The sequence below is a fragment of the Chamaea fasciata genome, unplaced genomic scaffold (genome assembly GCF_029207755.1).
Source record: "Chamaea fasciata isolate MVZ Bird 193981 ecotype frontalis unplaced genomic scaffold, bChaFas1.0.hap1 SCAF_3, whole genome shotgun sequence".
Classification (NCBI taxonomy): domain Eukaryota; kingdom Metazoa; phylum Chordata; class Aves; order Passeriformes; family Sylviidae; genus Chamaea; species Chamaea fasciata.
In genome coordinates, this window is record NW_027094088.1 from 68,613,543 (window position 1) to 68,635,073 (window position 21,531).

At 37.4% G+C, this 21,531-nt stretch overlaps 1 protein-coding gene across 1 annotated transcript in view; it reads right to left on the bottom strand.

The window, feature by feature from the left end:
• CDC40 (cell division cycle 40) overlaps positions 1-21,531 on the bottom strand; it is a 38,633-nt gene that overhangs the window by 11,320 nt on the left and 5,782 nt on the right. Inside the window, exons 2-8 of the mRNA XM_066179422.1 lie at positions 17,696-17,782; positions 16,320-16,449; positions 7,275-7,358; positions 5,308-5,447; positions 4,627-4,723; positions 2,829-2,968; positions 443-517 (exon numbers count right to left, since the gene is read on the bottom strand). Coding sequence (XP_066035519.1) covers positions 443-517; positions 2,829-2,968; positions 4,627-4,723; positions 5,308-5,447; positions 7,275-7,358; positions 16,320-16,449; positions 17,696-17,782 — 753 coding nt within the window. The remainder of the gene's footprint in view (positions 1-442; positions 518-2,828; positions 2,969-4,626; positions 4,724-5,307; positions 5,448-7,274; positions 7,359-16,319; positions 16,450-17,695; positions 17,783-21,531) is intronic.

The following is a 21,531-nucleotide window of genomic DNA, read 5'->3' on the forward strand; positions in this document are numbered from 1 at the left end:
CTTTACTGACTTAAGGTTTTGCTACTAAAAAAACCCCCCAAAACATCAACTTTCTGTTGATATATGCTGACTGAAGTGAGATTAGTTCACACCACAACTGCTTCAGTAGAAGACTTCAGCGGAGACCTATTGTTAGCTGTAAAACTAGGCTTCACAGAAAATTAATTAATATAACAACAAAGGCAATAACGTGAGAAACCTGTGACCTCCTAAAGGCTATTAAAAAGAAACTAACATTGTCCTAATAGCTTCAGGCTTGTGCTCTGTTTTTATCTTTGTTCCAATGCATTTGCAATTTAAAAATTAGGTGAGAAAAAGAAAAGCAGCACAGACAAAAGGTATTCCGTAGAAGTACCAAATGTTTATATATCCTAAAATGCACTGTCTGTATTCCAGGATGGATGGTATAAAAAGTATACATGAAAACAGAAAAATAACTCACCTTAATTTTGCAATCCATTGAGCAAGACAACAGTATATGCCCAGACAGAGGAAACAATCTGACTGCACTGACACCCTGTAAATAAGAACAGAAGTTAACAGTAAGTGGATCATCTAGATGTTTCCTCAGTTCACTGGCCCTCTTTTCCAAGCAAAAAGCTAAAGCTTATCTTCATAAAATATACAGATACTGTATCTTCAAAGGAAATAACCTGCCCACATTCCATTTTAGAAACAGTGATGTATTTTGAACAAATGTTATTGGAAAAAGAAGAATTCACTTTAATGGCTATATATATAACCTTCTTCAACATCCACACCATTACTGTGGTAAACACAGCAAATAAATATAAACTGGGGGTTGGGGGACCGTCTCTGCATAACAAGCCTTCTCAGGTAGGGCAGGTACAGAATTTAAAAAAAAAAAAAAAAAAAAAAAAAAAAAAAAAAAAAAAAAAGAAGTTTTAGCCAGCTCAATTTTTTACATATACTACCAGTGCCTTCTACCCACTGAGCTCAGATTTCCTGGGCACAGCTGTCTGTATTCCAGGCACTCCTTTCTGGGAAGTCCAAAGAACCCCCAAGTACTTGTGGTTTTAATGTCCCTCCTTTCCATTTAATGTTGATTACTCTATTCATATGCCGTCCACTTCCCTCCCAGCCCTGGTTGGAGCTGGGTACTTTATCCTCCCTATAGTTGTCTACTTATATCCCCCAGTTTTTCTAAATTTGTCAGCCCATTTTTCTTTTGCCTCTCTCATCAATATCATTATTCATCTTGTTTGAAGGCCATTTTACACATCAGTCTGTTGTATTAGAATAACAGGCAGAGGAGGGACTATGTTGGAATTCTGGACGCTGAGAATTTAGGCTTTCTCTGCTAAAAGGCACTGACCCTCAAGCAAGCACTACATTTGACCTGAGGCTGTGGAACTTCTGAAGTTGAGTTGGTAGCACTGGGATTGTGAGTGTGTAGTTTGAATAGAATTGTGTGGTATCACAGGGTGGAAAAACTTGGGATTTTGGCAAATAGTAATGTATATAGAGCAATATGGAGGATTTGGGGCATTGGCTAAGTTCTTCTTTCCTTTCCAGCTTCCAGCTGCTTCCTTTATCTCTTTTTCTTCAGGGAGGTCCCAGCCTTAACACTGTTAACAGGTGCTCCTCCTCACACGGGGCACCATTAAAATATGAGGTTTTTATCCTCTTCTCTTCCTGTTGAAGCCAGGATTAATGCACGGGAGACGCAGTTTTCTTGTGTTCGGACTCAGTTGTTTATTAATTCCTATCTCAGTCTCACAAGTTGTGAGCTCCAGTGGACAAAGTAGAAAATGGCTCTGCTTCTAACCCTTTCCATGGTCTTTTAAGCACTAATTACCCAATAACTGACTGCCTGAAGTCTGCAATGTGGACCTGTCTACCCAACTGCAAACTACCACCCAAAACCATGAAGAAGAAGGCAAAAGAAGAACAACTTAGCCAACGCCCCAAATCCTCTATATCGCTCTATACACATGTCTATATACCAAAGTCCCAAGTACCAAGTGGACTAGAACTTTGGGGAGGAGATATCATTCTGAAAAGCTGTAGCTATAAGTTCATTGATGCAGCAATCATTTAAGAAGAGCTCAGAGACGTGACTCAACTGAAAAAAAGGCTAAAAGCTAAAAACATTCCCTGTGTCCTCCTTTCTTCCATCTTCCAGATACTATTAAGGTGATGCCCATTGTAGTGCAGCATATTCCCCTTCAGCAATACTTCAAATTAGTAGCAAAAGAAGCAGCAAATTGAGTATACACTATACAACCCTGAGCAGTGGAACACTTATTTTAATACCAGAAGTGTGTATCTTGTTTTGGTATCTGACACAAGAAGGAACTGTTAAGCAGCATCAAAGAAAACTCTTACCAAGACACACCTCTCAAAGGTATTAGCTATATTTGGGAAACCTGTATTGCAGATGCACCATAATCACAAAACCTATGTAACTTTACTTAAGTTTGATGTGAAATAGCCCTTAAGTACTCTTACTACAAAAAACTCTCAAACCTCAATCATTCTTAGGAATCTCTAGAATTAGCCTTATTGTTATTCACACTGTAATTTAAGGAATAACTTCAAACCCTACAGAACTCACTGAATAACACTTTTCCCTTTAAGGTAGGTCAGGAAGTCACCATGTTAACACAAAAGTACATGCAGCTAGACAACTCCAGCTGAGCAGGCAAACACCTTGTGTGAGCATGTAATGGAACCAATTACATGCAGAGTACAGTAAAGAGGAAAATACTCTTTCCTTCTACTGATTTTTCAGTTTTATAGAAATTACTAGCTGCAGACATAAAATTAAATGGGTTGTAATGCTGTATGCTCACAGACATTCCTACCTTTGTATGCCCAGACCACACATGGATTTGTTTCTTTGGAAGATAGCACTTCTCAGGTGGTACTGTAGAACGGAGATTAACTCCAACATCTTGAGGGACATGAAGATAAGATCTCCCCTGATAGTCATACATTTCTTTAACTGAAAAAGTAAACACAGAAGTCTGAGAATCCATATTTTAAGAGGTTAAAATCTTCGAAAGGCTCAACAACTCACACAATTATGGTTTTCCCAACACAGCTGTTCTGCTGTGGAGGGAGAGGTGAGAGAGGGGGTACAAGAAAAACCAGCTTCTTCATACAGATGTAGAATCTTATTTGACGTCAGTTAAACTCAAGTAATTTCAGCAAAGTGTGCCTGGAATCTTACAATCCAAACATTAAGACAATCTTTCTCCTATCCATTTTACTCATCATCAAACAGCAAGAGAGTTCCCCTGACCAAAAAAACTTTGCTTACACTAACATTACATAGATTAAACCATGCAACTTTAACACTGACATTTGCTTGCAACTCATATTCTGGCCAGCTCTGTGATATGTCAGTCGTGTCAAAAGCATTACAAATCAAGGAAAAAAGGTTCATTTGGCCAGCATGAACCAATATTGGTCAGCAGCAGCCAACAGCTGCTCTTTAACTAGATTTAAGAAGCGATTGGACAGTCAGAAACACAGGGATGCATTGTGCATGAAAATGGATTATTTCAGAGTAGACGCATGTTGGGTAGCTATGACCATAAACTGTGCACTGTTTAAATTAATTTCTTAGGTTCTGGAATACTGTTATGGCAGTTTTGGTTGTAGTCCTGCACAGCACCCATGCTTAAACACATCTTCAAAATGGAGTATTTCTGGAATGCTTGCATGCAAGAAGATCACAGTTGATATGGCAAGGTCTTTCCCTGTGAAATTTTGGGCAGAGTGCATACAAAATAATTAGCCTGTAGGAGGCTCAGTGGCTAAAATTTCATGTTTGTTATGCTCACTGCTGTTCAATAAATACCGCCATAATCTACTACAGATAAACAGAACAATATTCTAATGTCAGCAACACTTATCTCACAACCACCACTTCTTCCCCAACACACATTAGAAAGGATACTAACAGCTCATGTGTGTGAGCCTGGCTGGAGAAACTGGCACACAAAGAGAGACCCTGTCTACCAAACTATCTGCACCAAGCAGTGTAACACAGGGCTGTTTTGTATGCAGACACCTGAAGTAACAGTTTCAAAAAGTTACTGAATTTTACTAAATTAACAAACCATTTTCTTGGAAGGTACCACATACTACAAGCTTCCGTAGGGTAATTAATTGATACACAATTATTCATAGTATGACAGCGAGAACATTAACATTAAAAATTGAGGAAGTATAAAGTCCAAGTGATTTTCTAAATTGTTCATAAACCATAACTCAGAGCCCTACCTGCTGATGAAAATATTGACACATTAAACTACTGTAATTCTGAAGCTCAAACTAAGCCAAACTCCTAACTTCAATATGTTTGCTCTGTGAAACAGGAAAGGGATACATTCATCTAGTAACATCAAAAATAAATAAATAAAACCAGTACCCTGAAAAATGACATTTGCACACTGCTCTTCACAGCATGAAGTGGAATTAGTCAAAGTTTATTTATCTCTTTCCCTATCCTTTATGCTTTTGCCTGTGAGTGCTGTTATCTCCAATACAGAAACATCAAGGTGCTAAGGGTGTCTGCCATCCTTACTAATTAACACAGCAGGCAAGAAAACACAGTGAGCTAGAAGATGAGAACTGCCAGGAAGATGCCATTACCATGTAATATGGTCTTCTCCTCTCCAGGTTTATCATCTTCTAGTTTTCCTCTCTTCTGCCTCTTAGCTGTTATTTCATCCAACTCCTTCTGCTCTTCCTGGAAAAAATAAAACATGACCTCTTGAAAAAAACAACATTCAAAATCACATAACAAAATCCAGAACTGTACTATTGTTTACTCACTATTAAGAACACATTTATTTGCTAAACGAGATTAGAAATATTTCTAAGCATCAATAAAGAGAATACCCCTATCAAAACCATAAAGGCTTGGAAAGCTATGTACACCAAAAAGAACTATTATCTTTTTATTCATAGACTAAAGCTAAGCACTGACTGGACAAGAGGAATATCTGTTGGTTGGATGGTTCAGGATGTATTTTTGTGTGCAATATTGGGGGTTTTCATTTGCAAGTTCTTTTCAAAAAAGTTTTACTTTCACTTTTTCCCCCCAAACTGTTTCTTTTAATCAGAGTCTACACACAGATTTCCAAAAAGTGTTCCAAATAATTGAATGCAAAATATCTGGAACATCTTATTTGGACCTATCACCCAAAATGTTTCTATCAGCCCAAAGCATAGCAGGGATCAGCTTGGACAAGCACTAGTGCAGCAGGATCTCTGTTGTAACCACTACCATGCAGTGACAATTTGTATCCATTTCGTTATAGCAGTACTTACTTCTGATGGTTTGGCTACTTCTTTTTCATCAACATACTTTGCCCATGGTCCCAGAAAACCATCAATATTAGATGCATCATTCTCCTTGAATTTCTTCCTTTTTTCAATTTTCCTCTGTCCTGTTTCAAACACTGTTAAACCTGAAGAAGGAAACAATACACTGACTAACTGCTAACACAGAATACATCAGAGGTTACACCATAGTCAGTTTAAAAGAAAAAGGCACCACCACTGCTCCTTTCAGTATAAAGGACAACATGGAAAAAGTATTTGAGCAAAATTGGCTGAAGTATTGCTCACTTTTCCAGCTATGAACGGTGCTAAATATGCACAGTAACAGAGCAACCACTTAAACTGTGTATCCTTGCTTGTTAGAATATTTAACCATGCATGTACCATAAATTTTAAACAGTAAGTCTGCAGACTGTCCCAAAACCCAACCACAACTATGTATTTTAATTTTGAAAAAAATCATAGAATTATAGAATGGTTTGAGTTGAAAGTGACCTTAAAAGGTCACCTACTCCAACCACCTTGCAATGAGCAGCAACATCTTCACCTAGATCAGGCTGCACAGAGTCCTGTCCAACCTGAACTTGAACATTTTGAGGGATGGGGCACCCACTACCTGTCTGGGCAACTTGTTCTAGCATTTCACCAACCACATTGTAAAAAATTTCTTCCTTATAACTTAGTCTGAATCTACGTTCTTTTAGCTTAAAATCATTATCCTTCTCCTATTGCTACAGGCCCTCTTAAAAATGTCTGTCACTATTGACAGAGTTGTCTCCCTTTCAAGTAATATCTCGTTCTTTCATAGAAAGACCAGCTTTTCACAAATATTGCACCCTCAGAATTTCACGTATCAAAACCACTATACAGTATAGATATGGGAGGAAAAAAACCCCAGTAGGTAATTGTTTTAACATGTTTTAAGTTTTTCAAGCTTGTATATACAATTATGTTCAATTTTCAAACAATGTTTTTTTCTGTAGCAGCAGTAATACTCATCTTGTGCAAAAGAGACAAAAGAAGCTTTACACAAACAAGGGGAAAACAGGCAATGTAAAAAGTTTAGTGATCAGAAGGAATTGCACATTAATCAAGGGTTTTCTTAAAATGAAGTCCAACGTTCTGTTATGAAGAGGGTTTTTTCCATTTTTTTTAATGGTTTAATCTTAGTCATTTCCTTCTCTGGAAGGAAAGAGTGAAATAAGCTTGGATATATTCTGAGGAACAGGACACAGAAATAAAGATCCTTTGTATACCCATGTGAATAGGATATTTGAAAAAGACATGCAAGGGAAAGCATAACCGTGACATTTACACAGGTACAGCTTTCCAATGGGTACAAGTCCCTTTGAGTGTTAAATTCTCGTATCACAGTATTAACTACAAACCCCACGCCTCTGGTAGTCAATCCTCCCAGTGGCATGCCACACTGTTACCATTTGGCAACCTTCCAGTGGTTTTTCTTTTCCAAATAACCTAAAGAGCTTAACTTTGCTAAGCAGAGATAACACACAGCTCCCAACAGGAGTGCCAGAGGTTGCACACAGAGCGATCAGTTTGCTCCTGAGGAGCAGTTATGGTGATTAGTTCAACATACAGGTATCCTAATGCAGATACATGACAATGGTAGCTAAGACAGAATTTAAGAGGACCAAAAAGCTGTTTCAAATTATACAGATAAACTGTATTCATGCAATGGCACATTGCAAATCCTATTCTGAAATTTGTCATGACAACCTGAAACATTTGCTACTTCAAGAAAATAGAACACTCCAATATCTCTCTTCCCCCTCTACGTTAAAATTGCAACACATCTCTTCTTTATTGTGTTTTTGGACATGGGCAAGTCTCCCATAATATCTTCCTTTGCTAATAACTATTCCATTTCTTAGTAAAGAAGAAATGAAAACAGCTAAGAGATGCAAGTAATTTATACAAGATTCTGAATTAATTACCTTGATTTTTTTCAGCTTCTTCTACAGAACCAATGTATTTGGTAGCAGCTTCAGGGTTGTCTACAGAGGGATCTAATGCATAACCTAGAACAAGAGGAAAAAAAATACTGTTATTTCAAGCTTTTCAGTTTTGTACAACTTTTACTACTCTGTCCCTCAGCAAATTCTTTCCTGTGAACTCTGAACAAGCTGGGGATGACAAAGGATTGAAACTTTGGAATCCCATTAACTTTCCACTTGGCCTGAGTATGACGATTACTATGAAGTAGTACCATGAGGCCCTTGAGTACATATTGCTATCAAAATGATTAAATTTGCACAACACAGAGAAACAAATAAATGTAACAGGCAACAGTTAACAACATAAGATACATAAGATATAAAGGGTGGGTAATCACAGGAAGCCAAGTCACAAAAATCTGCTGGGAAGGAACCCCAGGATGCCCCTGCTCTGAGCAAGGTCAATCAACACTGAATTCAGGTCAGTTTGTTGCAATGCAAACATTAGATTTTGAAATGCCATAGCAACCTCTTCTTGTAAGAATGTGTCATAAGGAAAAGACTAGCTCAAAATCTTGTGGCAGAAACACAGGATGTTAAATGGATGCTGCCTTAGTGCAGGGCACTGCTCCTTGGTTTGCAAAGGCAGAAAGTCACATGGAAACCATCCTGTGGCTGCTACATACACAGAGCCCTCTGGCTTCAGGAGCAAGCAGCCTTCTGCTTTGTCTACTACGTCTGTTGGGTCAAAGACAGTGCTACCGATCTTTGGCAGTCCTGGGGTGGCAGCAGCTGGAAGGCAGAGGACAGAGATGGGGGAAAAATAAATCAAATTAAGTTTTCTAGGGCTTTGTGTGTATTCTGTCTCCCACAGCAAAAATTATTTAATCCTCCTCCTACCAGAACTGGGAAAGCTTCAACTTGAAAGGAGTTGTTTTAACTACTGTGGATGGTACCAGAATCAGCAGTCATGGCCTTTAATTTTTAAAAGAATGAAGTATTCACATCTTCATTTCCTGACTACAGGTATTGAACATCGATAAAAACAAAACAAACGAAACAACTCCAACCACAACAAAATCTGCTGCATTTACTCTTATAAGTAATTTATAAAGTGAATCAGCATTTCATAGCTATTTAGGATATTTACAATTTTAATACATATATCCAATTTTTTTTCTCCATTTCTCCTGAAGTGGATAGATGATCTCATAAGATAAACAAATCAATTCATTTGGTTTCCAAGGAACAAGTGGTGCACTGAACACTTACTGACCACCATGGCTTTTTTTTTTTTTTTGGGGAAAGACTGCACCCTGGCGGACATAATACCAATTTTTATTAAATATTAAAGTGACAAAATGTCTCTTGAGGAGCCAATGAGAATTTCTCTGTATCAAGGATGGGAAAAACAAAGAGAAAGAAAGATATTAAACCACCAGTAAAAGTAATCACACGCACATAATGAGTTAAATCCTGCAACATACAATCCATTTTCTGTATTTTTGTTGATTCACAGTGACAATTATGAGCAGGGGGAGATAGTCCAGTCTACTCTGGTGACCACTGGCTCATAAAGGCACATACAAATGCATACAAGTTGAGAACCAATCAACACTATTCCAACAGCCAAAGGAGATTGTCTCCCCAAACATTTTTCAGAAAGACTACTCTCCTAGAGCATGGTCCAGGTAAATTCTTTTTAGATGCTGGGGAAAAAGTACCATTGAATTTAGTAAAAGAGCCATTCCAAGAACACAGCAGGTATTCCCATCCAAATAAAGCATTCCACCTGCTGATCATCCCTGTAGTTTCAAACCTGGTAAGACCCAGCTGTGGAACAACATATGTCCAGATGATCCATGAATACAAATGATATAGGGAGAGAAATATACGCCAATGTCATCTTACAAAATATACATTCCCACTATTCCTCTGTTAAACGATAAAATAACTTATCCTAGACTTTTAGTACTATTTATTTCTATGGTAACCAAACTGAGCCAACACTGCAATCAGACTTCCCCTAATTTAGCTGCCTGCTTTTACTAAGCCACAATTTCAATGAGCTCTCTTCCAAGCTTTAAGGTTTCTGTTAACAGTAGAGAGATATTACTTTGGATTTCTGTCAAAATCAATACAGTGGTTTACTTGTCCTCCAACTGTATTGACACCATCTCCGGGACTCTATTTGCTTGGTACTTGTAAAAGAGGGACAGTATTCCCATGAATAGGATCCCTGGGCCAAGCACGGCTTCCCGTGGAAGTAGAGACTTCTTATAGTTGAGTTGAATTTGGTCCAGCATCATTCTCATAGAAAAGCTCTGAACAATTTCTACTTTCTAGTGGATATGTGAAAGGGAATATTTTCTTTCTGGCTGGGACTCCTAAATGCAGCTGCAAAAGACAGCTTGCTTTTATCCTACTCAGCTGGTATCCCACACAATGTGCCCTGACTTCTATGTCTCCTTCAGTTTTAGTTAGGAGGCAGATATTTCCTGCAACATTTTAGCAATGGTGGATACAATTCCACCCACATCTATAATTTCAGTGCACCTGAAAATGGTTGGTTAAATAATTAGACTTTGATGTGCATTCCAGAAAGACACCTAATTAAAGCCTGTTTACACCACAGGCTTGGTGCCTGTGCAATGCAGCACACAGAGACCCAAGGTAGCACAGGTACGAAGAAAAATACAGCTGGACTAACCCACTCTGCACTGGCATCTCTGCAGAATCAAAGTAATCAGAGAAAAAAGTGCCTACAATTGTTAACAGGTAACAGAGACTGTAGGTGTTGCATATAACATGAGTAGATTAAAAAAACTAAATAAATTAAGCGTTATTTCCAAGGCAGTTATTTTAGGCTCTTAAAATATCAGTGTTAGTGATGACATAATCCTGCTATAACCAAGTTACTGACTACTCATAAAGAGCTTTGAGATTCATGGAGAGAAGACTACTTCTTATTAAAAAGGACATTAATATCTTGTGAAAAAGAGATTTTAAAATACCAAATGTTGCATGAATGAAGCAGCCCACTTTTAGGATGAGCACTGATGCTCAAATAGCTATGAAATGGCAAAAATATTCATGAGCAGTTTGTGTGCAGCATGTAAAAAATAATCTGTAATTCTGCTCCTGAAAATGTATATAGGCTCATATATTGACTTTTTTATCAGTACTCAAAATAGAATTTTCAAGAAAAGAGACTCCTTCAGTTCAGAGCACAGATACAGAAGAATAAACACGTCCTCTATGTAAGGACTTCCTAGTCTTTTTTGACACGCTCCAAGGAATACAACATTGAAAAAATGAGGCTAGTTAAGCATTTAAAATCATAATGTCTTGTGAAGGGGAAATTTTATTTTCTAGAGAGACAGCCTTTGTTTGATAGTTGAAATTAAAATAAGAAGAGTGCCTTACATCAATGGAATCAAACTAGGGTAGATTACCTAGGACTGCAGATGCAAAACTGGTTACCAATTAAAAATGTCAGACTCCCACAGAGCAATTATTAATTGCTTTCCATTAAACTGGGAGAGGACCTTTCATAAGGTCATAAAATGCCTACTTGGACTATTCTATTCAATGCTTTTTATGGATGATGCCATCAGCATACTCTTTTCAGGTAGCTGTAAAGGGCAATAAGGTCTCCCACCCAGGAGAGACCTCCTTTTTTCCAAGCTAAACAGTCCCAGCTCTCTCAGCCATTGCAGATTTTAACCCCAATGTGGCAAACATCTTCAGTGCCTGTGACAACTTCACTTCCCCAAACTCCTGGAATAAAGAGTACCTTACTGAGATGGGTAGGTCTCATTTAAATTAAAAAGCAGATGGCACTGAGAAGGCTGAAAGAGTACTTTTTGATAAAATAGCTGGGGTACTTAAAGAATACCTAAAGAAATATAATACTTAAAAAATATCTAAAGAAAAGTAAGCAATTTGCAAGGATACACAATCTCTAGAAACCCGTATCTTCAAGGAAGAGGTAGCACAGAAATCTGAAATCTCAGGTAAGAGGGACAGTAATAATCACAGAATCCTATTTAAACTGAAGACAGGCAAATGTAAAACCCAAGTACACATGCAAAATGACAGAGGCTAAAATAATACACAGTAACACTGAAATACCTTGTTTTAAAATAATAAACATAATTAGTAGGACAGTACTGACATAATTGGATAGAATATATGCTTTACCAGGTAGAAAGAATACAGAATAAGATGGCCATGCCAGTGGGGAAAAACATGCTCTATGCCATAGAAAGCTAAAGACAAATCAGATTAACAAGTTAATAGTGTTAATGAGCATTAAATGGTCCTGCAGACTGAAATTCCAGGTCTAAGTAATAGTGACTACAGTTGCCAGAACTCCCAGAGTGACCATTAAGACAGAGAATGCAGTAACCATGAAATGGTAACAGAAATTAAACAACAGTTGCCAGGGAAAGAAGCACAGTAATAATGACATATTTTAGTCATCTCCTTGTAGCAGACTGCACAAATCTCACACCAAGATGTGGTGATTTTTACACAATGTACTTGTACCATGGAGCAGACACACCAGAGAATAAAAGCCAGTTTAGCAGTACAGGAAACTTGATTCTAAGATATTCTAAGGACACACATTTTAACAACGACCATAATGGGGTATAAAACCAATATTGTTGACAAAGCAAAGGAAGTTATAAAAACATTTACGACAATGATTTCAATCTCAAAACAGGAGAGCTACATTAAGAAAAGATTTTTAAAAGGAACAGAAAGTGAGCACCAAAGGGTAAAACCTTTTTCAAATGCAGGGGCACTTATAAGACACCATGTAGGAGAAAAAAACCTAATGCTTGCCAGCTAATAAAAGATGACTTTAAAGCAACCAGAAGGAAGTGAGCACAGCTGAACAGTAAGTAAAGAGAAACTATCAGAAATAAGAACCTATTCTTCACAGAGTTCAAGTTGCATACAGATGTGGAAAATACGAAGATCAAACTCCAGCAGACAAAGTGAACACTACACTAAGGCAGCCTGCTCCCAAAAGCAAGGGAAATCTTGTTAAGATACAAAAAACTAACAGTTGTCCTTTGTCAAAACTGGCAGGGACAGAAAGTGTACCCAACAGCGTGTAGGCCAACAGATGATCAAGGACTGAAAGAACATCTGCGAGGGTTGTATTAAACACATGTTGATTACGGTGGAGCATGGGTGTGCCATAACCCAAGACTGGCTCAGCACAACCCAAGATGTGCCCCCCAGACTCCTGTGCCATGACCTTTCTTTATGGGCAACTTGACCCTGTATCTACCTCAAAGTGAAATGCCAGGAAACTAAAGAGTCAAGTAAGTGGTAACAAAACATCAGGATCAGAGGCAGCCACTCAGGAGATCTGAAGTCAAACCATAGTGCAGATACTCTCACCTCAATATGACAGAAAAGGAATGTAACAAATACAATGCCATCTTTCAAAAGACGTTCCAGAGGAGATAAGGAGAACTACAGATCAACCTGCCAGACATTATTGTGGTTAGAAGATTCAAGTAGAAACTACAGTAAAGAAAATGAGTATGCACTTGGATGAGCATTATATATTGCAGGAGAGCAGACACCACAATATTCTCTACAGGTAAATTACAATGACAAAACCTCCAGAATATTTCTGAGGTGACAATCCTGAGAATGAGCAAAGCTTAATTTTGTGAAGATATCCAAGATAAACTAAGTTAGACTGATTACAGGGTGCCTCAAAGACACTTTAAAAAACCCACAGGTCCTTACACGGTCAATTGATGAAAAGTTATTAAAACACTGTCAAGAATAAGTGGTTGGCTTGCACAGCATAGGAAAGTTGCTGGTGGATTCATGCTCAGGCCCGTGACATGCAGCATATTGATAAATGATCTGGAAAAATGGAGCAAGTAGCTTTAAGCAAGTTACTCACAGAACAAATTCGCAGTGAGACTAACATGTGCACAGCTTTGCTCTCCATCTTAGGAGCAATACAGTGGAACTAGAAGAGATACAGAAGAGAGACAAGGACAGCCATAGGCATGAAAAGGCTGCAATTGAGGAGCAAGAAAATTGATCAGATCTATCCAGGTGGAAAAAAAAAATGGAGACTGAGAAGAAGCTATGGCCAAGACCTACAAAATAAGAAATCACACAGAAATGGTGAATAAGAAATGATTGCTCACTTTGTTTTCCAGCATTAAGAGACTAGGGGATATGAAGCCAAACCAGAAAGCTGCTAAGTTCCACAAGTTCAAAGCAGAGATACTTCCTCACACAAGGAGCTGCTAAGCTGCAGAGCTGCCTGAAAAAGTTTGCTGTACAAAGAAGAATTATACGGGTTCAAGAAGCAGCTGGAAAAGTTTGTCAAAAAGAAAAAACAGAACCCCCCCAACAGATTGTCTGATAATTAATAAATATATAAGCATTGCCCTTGGCTGACAGACTACATACTGAAAAGAAGTAATCAGATGTATCACTATTTTCTTGCTTCCTTCTTCTGCTCCTCACTAGATACCCATTGCTGGCCACTTGTCTAATGGAATAAAGGGCTGGAACAACCCTCAGTCAATGACAGCATGGATGTTCTCAGCTGCCCAAGCATCACAAGAAAAATCTACTTTTAAGAGTAAGTATTTACTGCACAAGAAGTAGATAACAAAGACTAGTTGCCAAAAAATACTGGGGTTTTGTTTGTGATTAATATACAGGTTTCTCAAGAAATATGTATTAACTTTCTGGATTATATATGTATTATAAAGCTGTCTCTTTTTTTGTGAAAGACAGTTGAACTGTTTTGGATACAGGATCTCATTTACTACCCTCGTCCTTCATTTACAGTCACTGCTTATCTACTTGCCAGCTACTGCAGATTTGTTCAAGACATCCTGCCTTAGTGCAATGGTGCTAAACAGAGTAACAGAAACCAGAAGTCTCAAGATCTGCAGCTTTTAAAAGAGAGGTTTACTCCTGTTCGTCTAATAGGCTATGACTCAATCTTGAAAATGATCTATGGCTTGGGTTTATGCCTATCAATTTTACTTGCATTTTTATTCTTGGTGTTTTCTGAGAAGATATTTATTACATCCTTCCAAATGGAAAAAGAGTATTGAAAATGTTAATAGATAACTTTCTGACGGCTTAAAGGAGCGCGGTTTTTAACAGATCTTCTACTGAGTCAGAATACCTTGCTGACTTACTGCATCTTCTAGCCTGAACTTCAGCTTCTCAGTGCTGGTTCTTGCTGTTTAAATTGCCTCTATCTCAGCATTTTCATAGTTCCATTGTCACTGTATCCAGATCATTATCTATTGAACATTTCTAGAAAGCTGAATGATAGCTGCACAGTTGCCAGTGTTACAAGGTTTAAAAATACATTTTTATACTCACTTTTAATACAGCTTTCAAGACAGGTGCTATACAGTGATGACATAACCAAGAGAAGAAGTTTTGAGCAGATTTACTAGCTTTCGCCAAATGAAACTTTTCAAATAAAAAACCTCAAATGAAACACTGTATGCCTATAGGCACTTTTTCCCAGTTTTACACACACAAAAATGTTGCATTTAATTTCAACCCCCCAAATGTTACATTTAATTTCACAGAACAAAATCTAATCTGTCTATTCAGATCTTGAATAGAGGCTCCTACTTGTATTGTCTGTCAAGTTCTAGTATCAAAATTACAGTCAAGTAAGTTAAAATTATGCTATGAAACTAGATATCCATTTCTTAATATTGTCATTTTGCTTATATTCCACATCCTAACAACTCAGTGAAAAGTGCCTATTAGCTAAAACTATGTAAGAGAAAAACTCTGTCATTAATATATTTCAATTTTTAACATTTACAAGAAAGCTTCTAATAAAACTCAAGTACAAAGAAAAAGTGAGTGAGGGATAGTCTCTGATGTTAGGCATTTTCTTCCACTGTAATACCTAGCTACCACAGATGTTAGCAACAAGGTCCCAATCTCATGCATCACAGAATGCAGCAAGTGAATTCAGGCATGCATAAAGCCCTAATGAAATTAGGGACACATGTTTAGGAAGGTGATTTTTGAGGCAAAACTGTTTGCAAGAAGTAGTATTTTGAATGTAAATACAAATAAAGATGCAAATCTGTTGTGCAAAAAGTTGAGTTTCGTGAGTTTTAAGTTAACACAGGAAGTATCAGATCTTGCCTAATAAACTGAATTTCAAGTATATAAAGGATACTTCATCTGAACAAGCACTTGCAATCAAACTTAAAACAGAAATGAAAGCTTACGACGAAATACAGGAAAAAAATTAACCATTGTTATATGTAAACACATAGAAGCTTTGTTCTTTCAAATGTGTGCAAAAGAATGTTAAGAATCCATAGTCTTTCCATATTTTCCCTATCTAAAACAAAATCAATTTCTCTTACAGTTCACACAAAAGTCTGCTGGAACCTCAAGCCTCCCCAAGACTCATAAGTTTTATTTTTCAAGTGCCACTATTTACAAGGGAAAATGTTACTCAAGATAAGAAAGCAGTTACTACACTGACCACCAACACAGTTCTTTGGGTCTGTCTTTCCCAAGACTATTTTAGTAATGCATTGCCAGTCTCTGCAAATCTGATTCATTCAGTTTGTACCAAGAGGCAACCACTGAAGAGCCTGACAACTCAGTAAGGCTTCCTTATGGTTTTGAGAGAGTCAGAATCACATGAAAGAATCTATTTGCATAACAGATCTACAGCTGGTCATGTGAGAAGCGTGAAATTTTGTGTTTTCTATACTTGATGCAACTAATGGAAGGATTAATTAAGAGGGGTTTGCTAGGAGATCATACACTGGATTACAGTTCAAAAGGGAATTTCAAAATGAGTTTTCCCAATAAATACTATGATCTCTATTCATATGGATTCTTATTCAAAAGCCTTTTCTCATTTTATTCTGATAGAAAGCAATTTACAGAAGTTATAGTCCTATTAATTGTTCTATCAAGACCATCATAATTCGTCCAACCTGGGTATGATAAAGACGGAGGTGAATTCCACTGTTAAGGACTTACCATAGGTTGCAAATGTTCTTCTTTGTTGTTCAAACATGAAATCATTGATGTGAGCTGGTTCTGCATATCCAGAAAGCATGTTTCTAGGTGCAGCCATTTGCTGAGTCCTAAATGGGTTTTCTGGTCCAAACTTCATCAAAAATGTTAAAACAAGGTGGAGCAGAATTAGTAATTTGTTATTTTTGTGTATTTACTTCTTCAGAAAAAAAAACACTGAAAAAAGAGACCAGTCTCAAAAATGGTAATGCAAAATCACTTCAACTTTAAATTTCTTTGACTACTGAGTAGGCTTCTTCATGTCTTACTTCACACATTTGTTCGGAACAGTTGATTTCAGGATTGAACTTTCTACCGTGTATTACTGGCACAGAGCACAGGTTGGTATCAACTACTTGACTTGTTGATACTTGACCAACCAACACATACTGTCATTCAGTGTGGGACCAGTGCAAGCATTCAGAAGGTAAAACCCAAGGCTGCCCCACATTAGGTTTCCCTAACTAAAACATTTACACACAGCAGCACTGAATGAAGTTAAAAACAGTACTTCTGTTTGCACACGTCATGGCTGTGATTGCAAGTTGCAATGTTGCAAGCTCACTATGAAAAGGCCAATTTATGTGGCTCCTCAAAAGGTTTGTAAACATAAAGCATAACTAATGTAGAAATTTGAGAGTGATACAGTATTTGTCTACCTAGAAAGCTAACCCCTGGTCAAAGAGAAGACAAACTGTACAAAGAAGTTAAATATGGAAAAAAGTTAAATGCTTGAACAGCTATTTTTATCTTTCAGATAGCCTGTCAGTTACAACAAAATGGAAAGTGGTTCACATGGCACCAGGCAGTCTAAATTCAGTCTTAAAAGGTTTTTCATTACACAAATTTAGCATAGCTCAAATTACTAAAATTCATAACGCTGATGCGAATAATTAAACTGAAAGTACTTCGATTTTAATGTTAAATCCTTCTCTTAAAAGTCTTATATCTGCAAATCTTACAAATTCTGCCCTAATGAGAACAATGAGTAAATAGCAAGAATTTGAAAATAGTAAAGGACCACTTCAATGCAGTTCATGTTTAACTCAACATCTTTATAATGCTATTTTCCCAGCTTAATTTTTAATTTTCATAGCTATAATTCTGATAAATATTTTAAGACTCTTCTTAGAAGAACTTTATGCAGAAGATTAAAATTCAAGTGCTAAAAATACCAACACACTTGTGTAGAATCTATTTTTTAGTTCGCCCAAATGATATTCCAAAATGCAGCAAGCATCCAAAGAAGTTGTCTTATAGGAAATTCACAGGAAATTTATACAACCTCTGCCCTTGAAGCCAAAGGCATTTCTGCTCTAAAAACCAACATTGCTTCTTACCTCAGGTGCAAACATAGTTTCATAAGTGGGATTGTACTGAACTTCCTTGATAGCAGGATCAAGGTGGACTCCTGTTTCCACATCTTCCTGAAATAAAACAGACATATTAATAACCCATTTTCCCACACACAGACATTTAAACATATGACATTATCTTCTTTATTTCCAAATTAGGGCTGTAGTTCAAGTTGACACTTTCAGCATTATGAAAGAGAAGAGCATCTTGGCCAAAGTTTCTATTTTTAAAAAATATTGATTGCAAATCCAATGTCAGGCAGTCATTGAGAAACTCGTCTAAAACACCTAAAGATCTTTGCATGTGAATAATTATTTCTTTCTATTTAAAGATTTCATGCACACGCTTTAAAAACAGCAGCAAGATTGAAGGAGAGCTTTTTTTAAAGGATGTTTGAAAACCTGACTAGTAAAGAAGAACCATTAAAATGGTCACAAATTTAATATAAAGGTATGAAAGCTAGAACTCTACAAAAGGTAAAAGGCAGAAATCACAAGTAACTATTCAGAAAGACAGTTGCAAAGAAAACAATTACATATCAACATTACATACAAACATCAAGTATAACAATGATTTTCACTGAATCCAATGATACCTTATTTTCAAAAAGGTACGTTTTTACTGGAAGGTATAAATGTAATCCAGCTTTAGTACTTAAAACACATTTGCAAGTCTGTTGTGACAAAAAATTAACTTGATAGATGAAGGGACAAGAAAGAGGGATTAACCAAAATAATAACTTGAAGTAACTCACAGGGAAAAATTCAGCAGGGCACATGCAGCTGAAATAGAAGACAGAGAAGAAAGAAGATGGCTGATAAGGTAGCAGTGCCCAAAAAGACCTGGTTTCAGAGCTTTAAGAAGGCTCTTTCACATCAACAGAACCCCTCCCCTCATCAAGACCTCAGTTAATGAAAGAAAATGTTATTTTGCAGAATTATTACTGTCACTGCTTCCTATATCTTTATTCTAGACAAACAGCAATTGAAAAGGACCCAGAATGTGCTAGTATGCTGATAAAATCCCTAGTAATCATACTGAAAAAGCTATCTTATCATCATTGCTTAGTCAGTGCCTACCTACAACAGGATCCCAAAGCATTTGTGACTTACAAAAGAAAGTGGCATAACAGAGAATCAAATTTTAGCAGTTGCTTCATTAATAGAAAATTATCTCAAATAAACTCAATCTTGCTTTATATTATAGTATCTTGAAAGAGCAAAATGGTACATTCTTAACTTGTTTAATATTGTTTTCTATTCTCTGACGTGCTACGCCCAGAAGCTTTTCTCCCCAATTTAACAGCAGGTCAATTACAAACTTGCTTATGCACACAAGACTTAAAAGATTTTAAAACCTGATTTTCTAGAACACAGAAAAGAAAAACAGTACCTAAAGATCTTTGGCTTGTTATCTGATTATATTTGAATAAAACTGCTCAACAAAGGAAAATAAAAGCATGTTAAAAAAACTCAAAACAAAAACATGATATGAGTAATCCCATTAATTATTTTTCTGCTAAGGCCACTGTCTTAGTAGAATTGTTAAGTCCAGCCAGAAAGCTTTACTCTCACCACATTATCAATTATTTTAACAGGCAGGTGCAGCCTTTGCACTGATCTTGCCTGAACCCTCAGCACTACCAGTTGTCAGTCTGACCTCATTTTTCTCATCACGCAACCTTTCCAATTCACTGGGCTCAGATGTCAACAACTGCTGGTACATTCACAGCCCCGACTTTGATACACCATGAAGTCGCCTGCAAACAGCACAGCAGGCCTAATCCTGTCATTCAGCAAAAAACCCACACGGCCCCAGTTAGAACAGGAACGTACCAAAACCACTTCCTAACCTGTGCTACCTACAAATCTACACTTCCTTTCACTGCTCCATGTCATGAGGACATTTTCCACAGACAACTTTTTCAAGTCACATCTTACAGCTTACTCTTCCAGCTACACCTCACATCTTGTCCAAAACTCAAAATTTGAGAAGATAAAAATTAATGTAATTGATAATAAGGCAAAATTTATCTGATCAATGGTTAGTGACATTTAAATGGTGATCAGCTTACTTGAAATTAGGACAGTTTATTTCCTGCTCTTTAATCTGAAAAAGCAAAAAAAAAAAAATCCAGGTTTGCAAAAATGCCAAGAATTTTTCAGTTCTGCTAGTTTTCCTCCTCTTATCTTCCTGTGAAGTTCTATTATATGCTGCTTGGTAATTGAGAAAAGAAACAGATTGTGCCATAAAAGCTGATCCTCTGCTGGAGGATTATAGCAATTCTGGTTCTACTTCACTGCTGGTGGAACAGTGCTGAGTCACTTGAAAGCCACACAATATGTTCCTCCTAGACCACCACAGGCACATTCTTTCTGTGTGAAAGCCACCGAGCCTTGAAATTGAAGCACATGTTATATTTATCAGAGCCATGCTCCTCAAGACCTCCAGTCTTATTCACATTTTCATACATTAGGGCATCAAATGACAATCTCATAACATGCTGCTGAAGCACACAGTGGTTATCTTTTCATTACGTCATTTTGCTTTAAACTATGTAATAAGTTGAATGTGGTCCAACTACCTACTTTCTCATTATTTTTAAAAAATTAGATCTTGATAGGAATATAAAGTATTGACAGAACATATTGCCAGATGTTAGTCCATGGCAAGAGTTCAAATTGCAGCAGACAAATTATCCTTTGGTCAACATCTGGTAAGTGCCATTTTGTACAGCGTTACAAGACTCTAGCAGGTAGCAGAAACATTAAAAATATTAACCTAGCCCATCATTCATTTCATCAATTGCCAAGCTATCTGTATTGGGGTATTTTGGTTGTGGCTTTATTACTTTTTTTTTCCTGGATGAGAGGAAAGAACTCATTGGCAACCTCTGAACGTGGTGAAGATCTCTGGTACAACTGCATGCATTGCCAGAAGACCATTTCAGCCAAACTCATCCTTCCAGGACCCAGAAAGCAAGAAAAGGGAATACAGGTCTCACAACACTGTCCCTTTATGCTGGCAACAGCCTTAACTGCATGCATTCCAGATGCATTTGCTATAGCTCCAGCTAACAGGGAAGGGATCAGAGGAGCTGCAGTCTGGCAGAGCTGTGACTGAGATAAGGTAATCTAGGAGATCGCCTCCCTGCAGTGCTGTAGCTTTTCCTTTGGTCACAGGAATGATTTATCTAAAAGCCTAAGGTGAGCAATCCATCATGTAGCTTATGTGCCAAGTGTGACACAAGTGGCTCTGTGGGATGGGAAATGATCAGTAGTCAAGCTGAAAGGGGAGGGCATCTGTGATTTCAGTGAAGGGCTAAGTATTACCCTAGATCACTTCCACTCTCAAAGGCACAGGAACCATAAAAAGGGGGGCCAAAAAGCTCTCAAACAGATAGTGCTCCTCTGGATAAAGAGAAAAGTTCAGCTGTATGACTGACAGAGAAGCAGCTGGTCTTTGCTGCAACTCAGAAATTGCATTAATATGGGCTTTATGGCATGCTGTAATATCATTAGAGGGCTGTACACCCCATATAACCTGGAACAAAAGAATTAAGGTTTTAGGAAGTTATGTTTGACTGAATATAGCTATCATGAAAAACATAATAGAAAGAAGCTGGAAACTTAGCTCTATGTGTCACCTCTGCTTTTCTCAGCACTAGTAACAAGTACTCAACTGAAATACAGTGGCTACATTGGGCACCACACCTCAAGCAGAACATATACTACTGAAAAGTGTTCGAAAGAAAAAAAAACACATGATCAAAGGCCTAAGAAAATACAACCTGAATAGAAAAATTGAGCAACCTAACTCA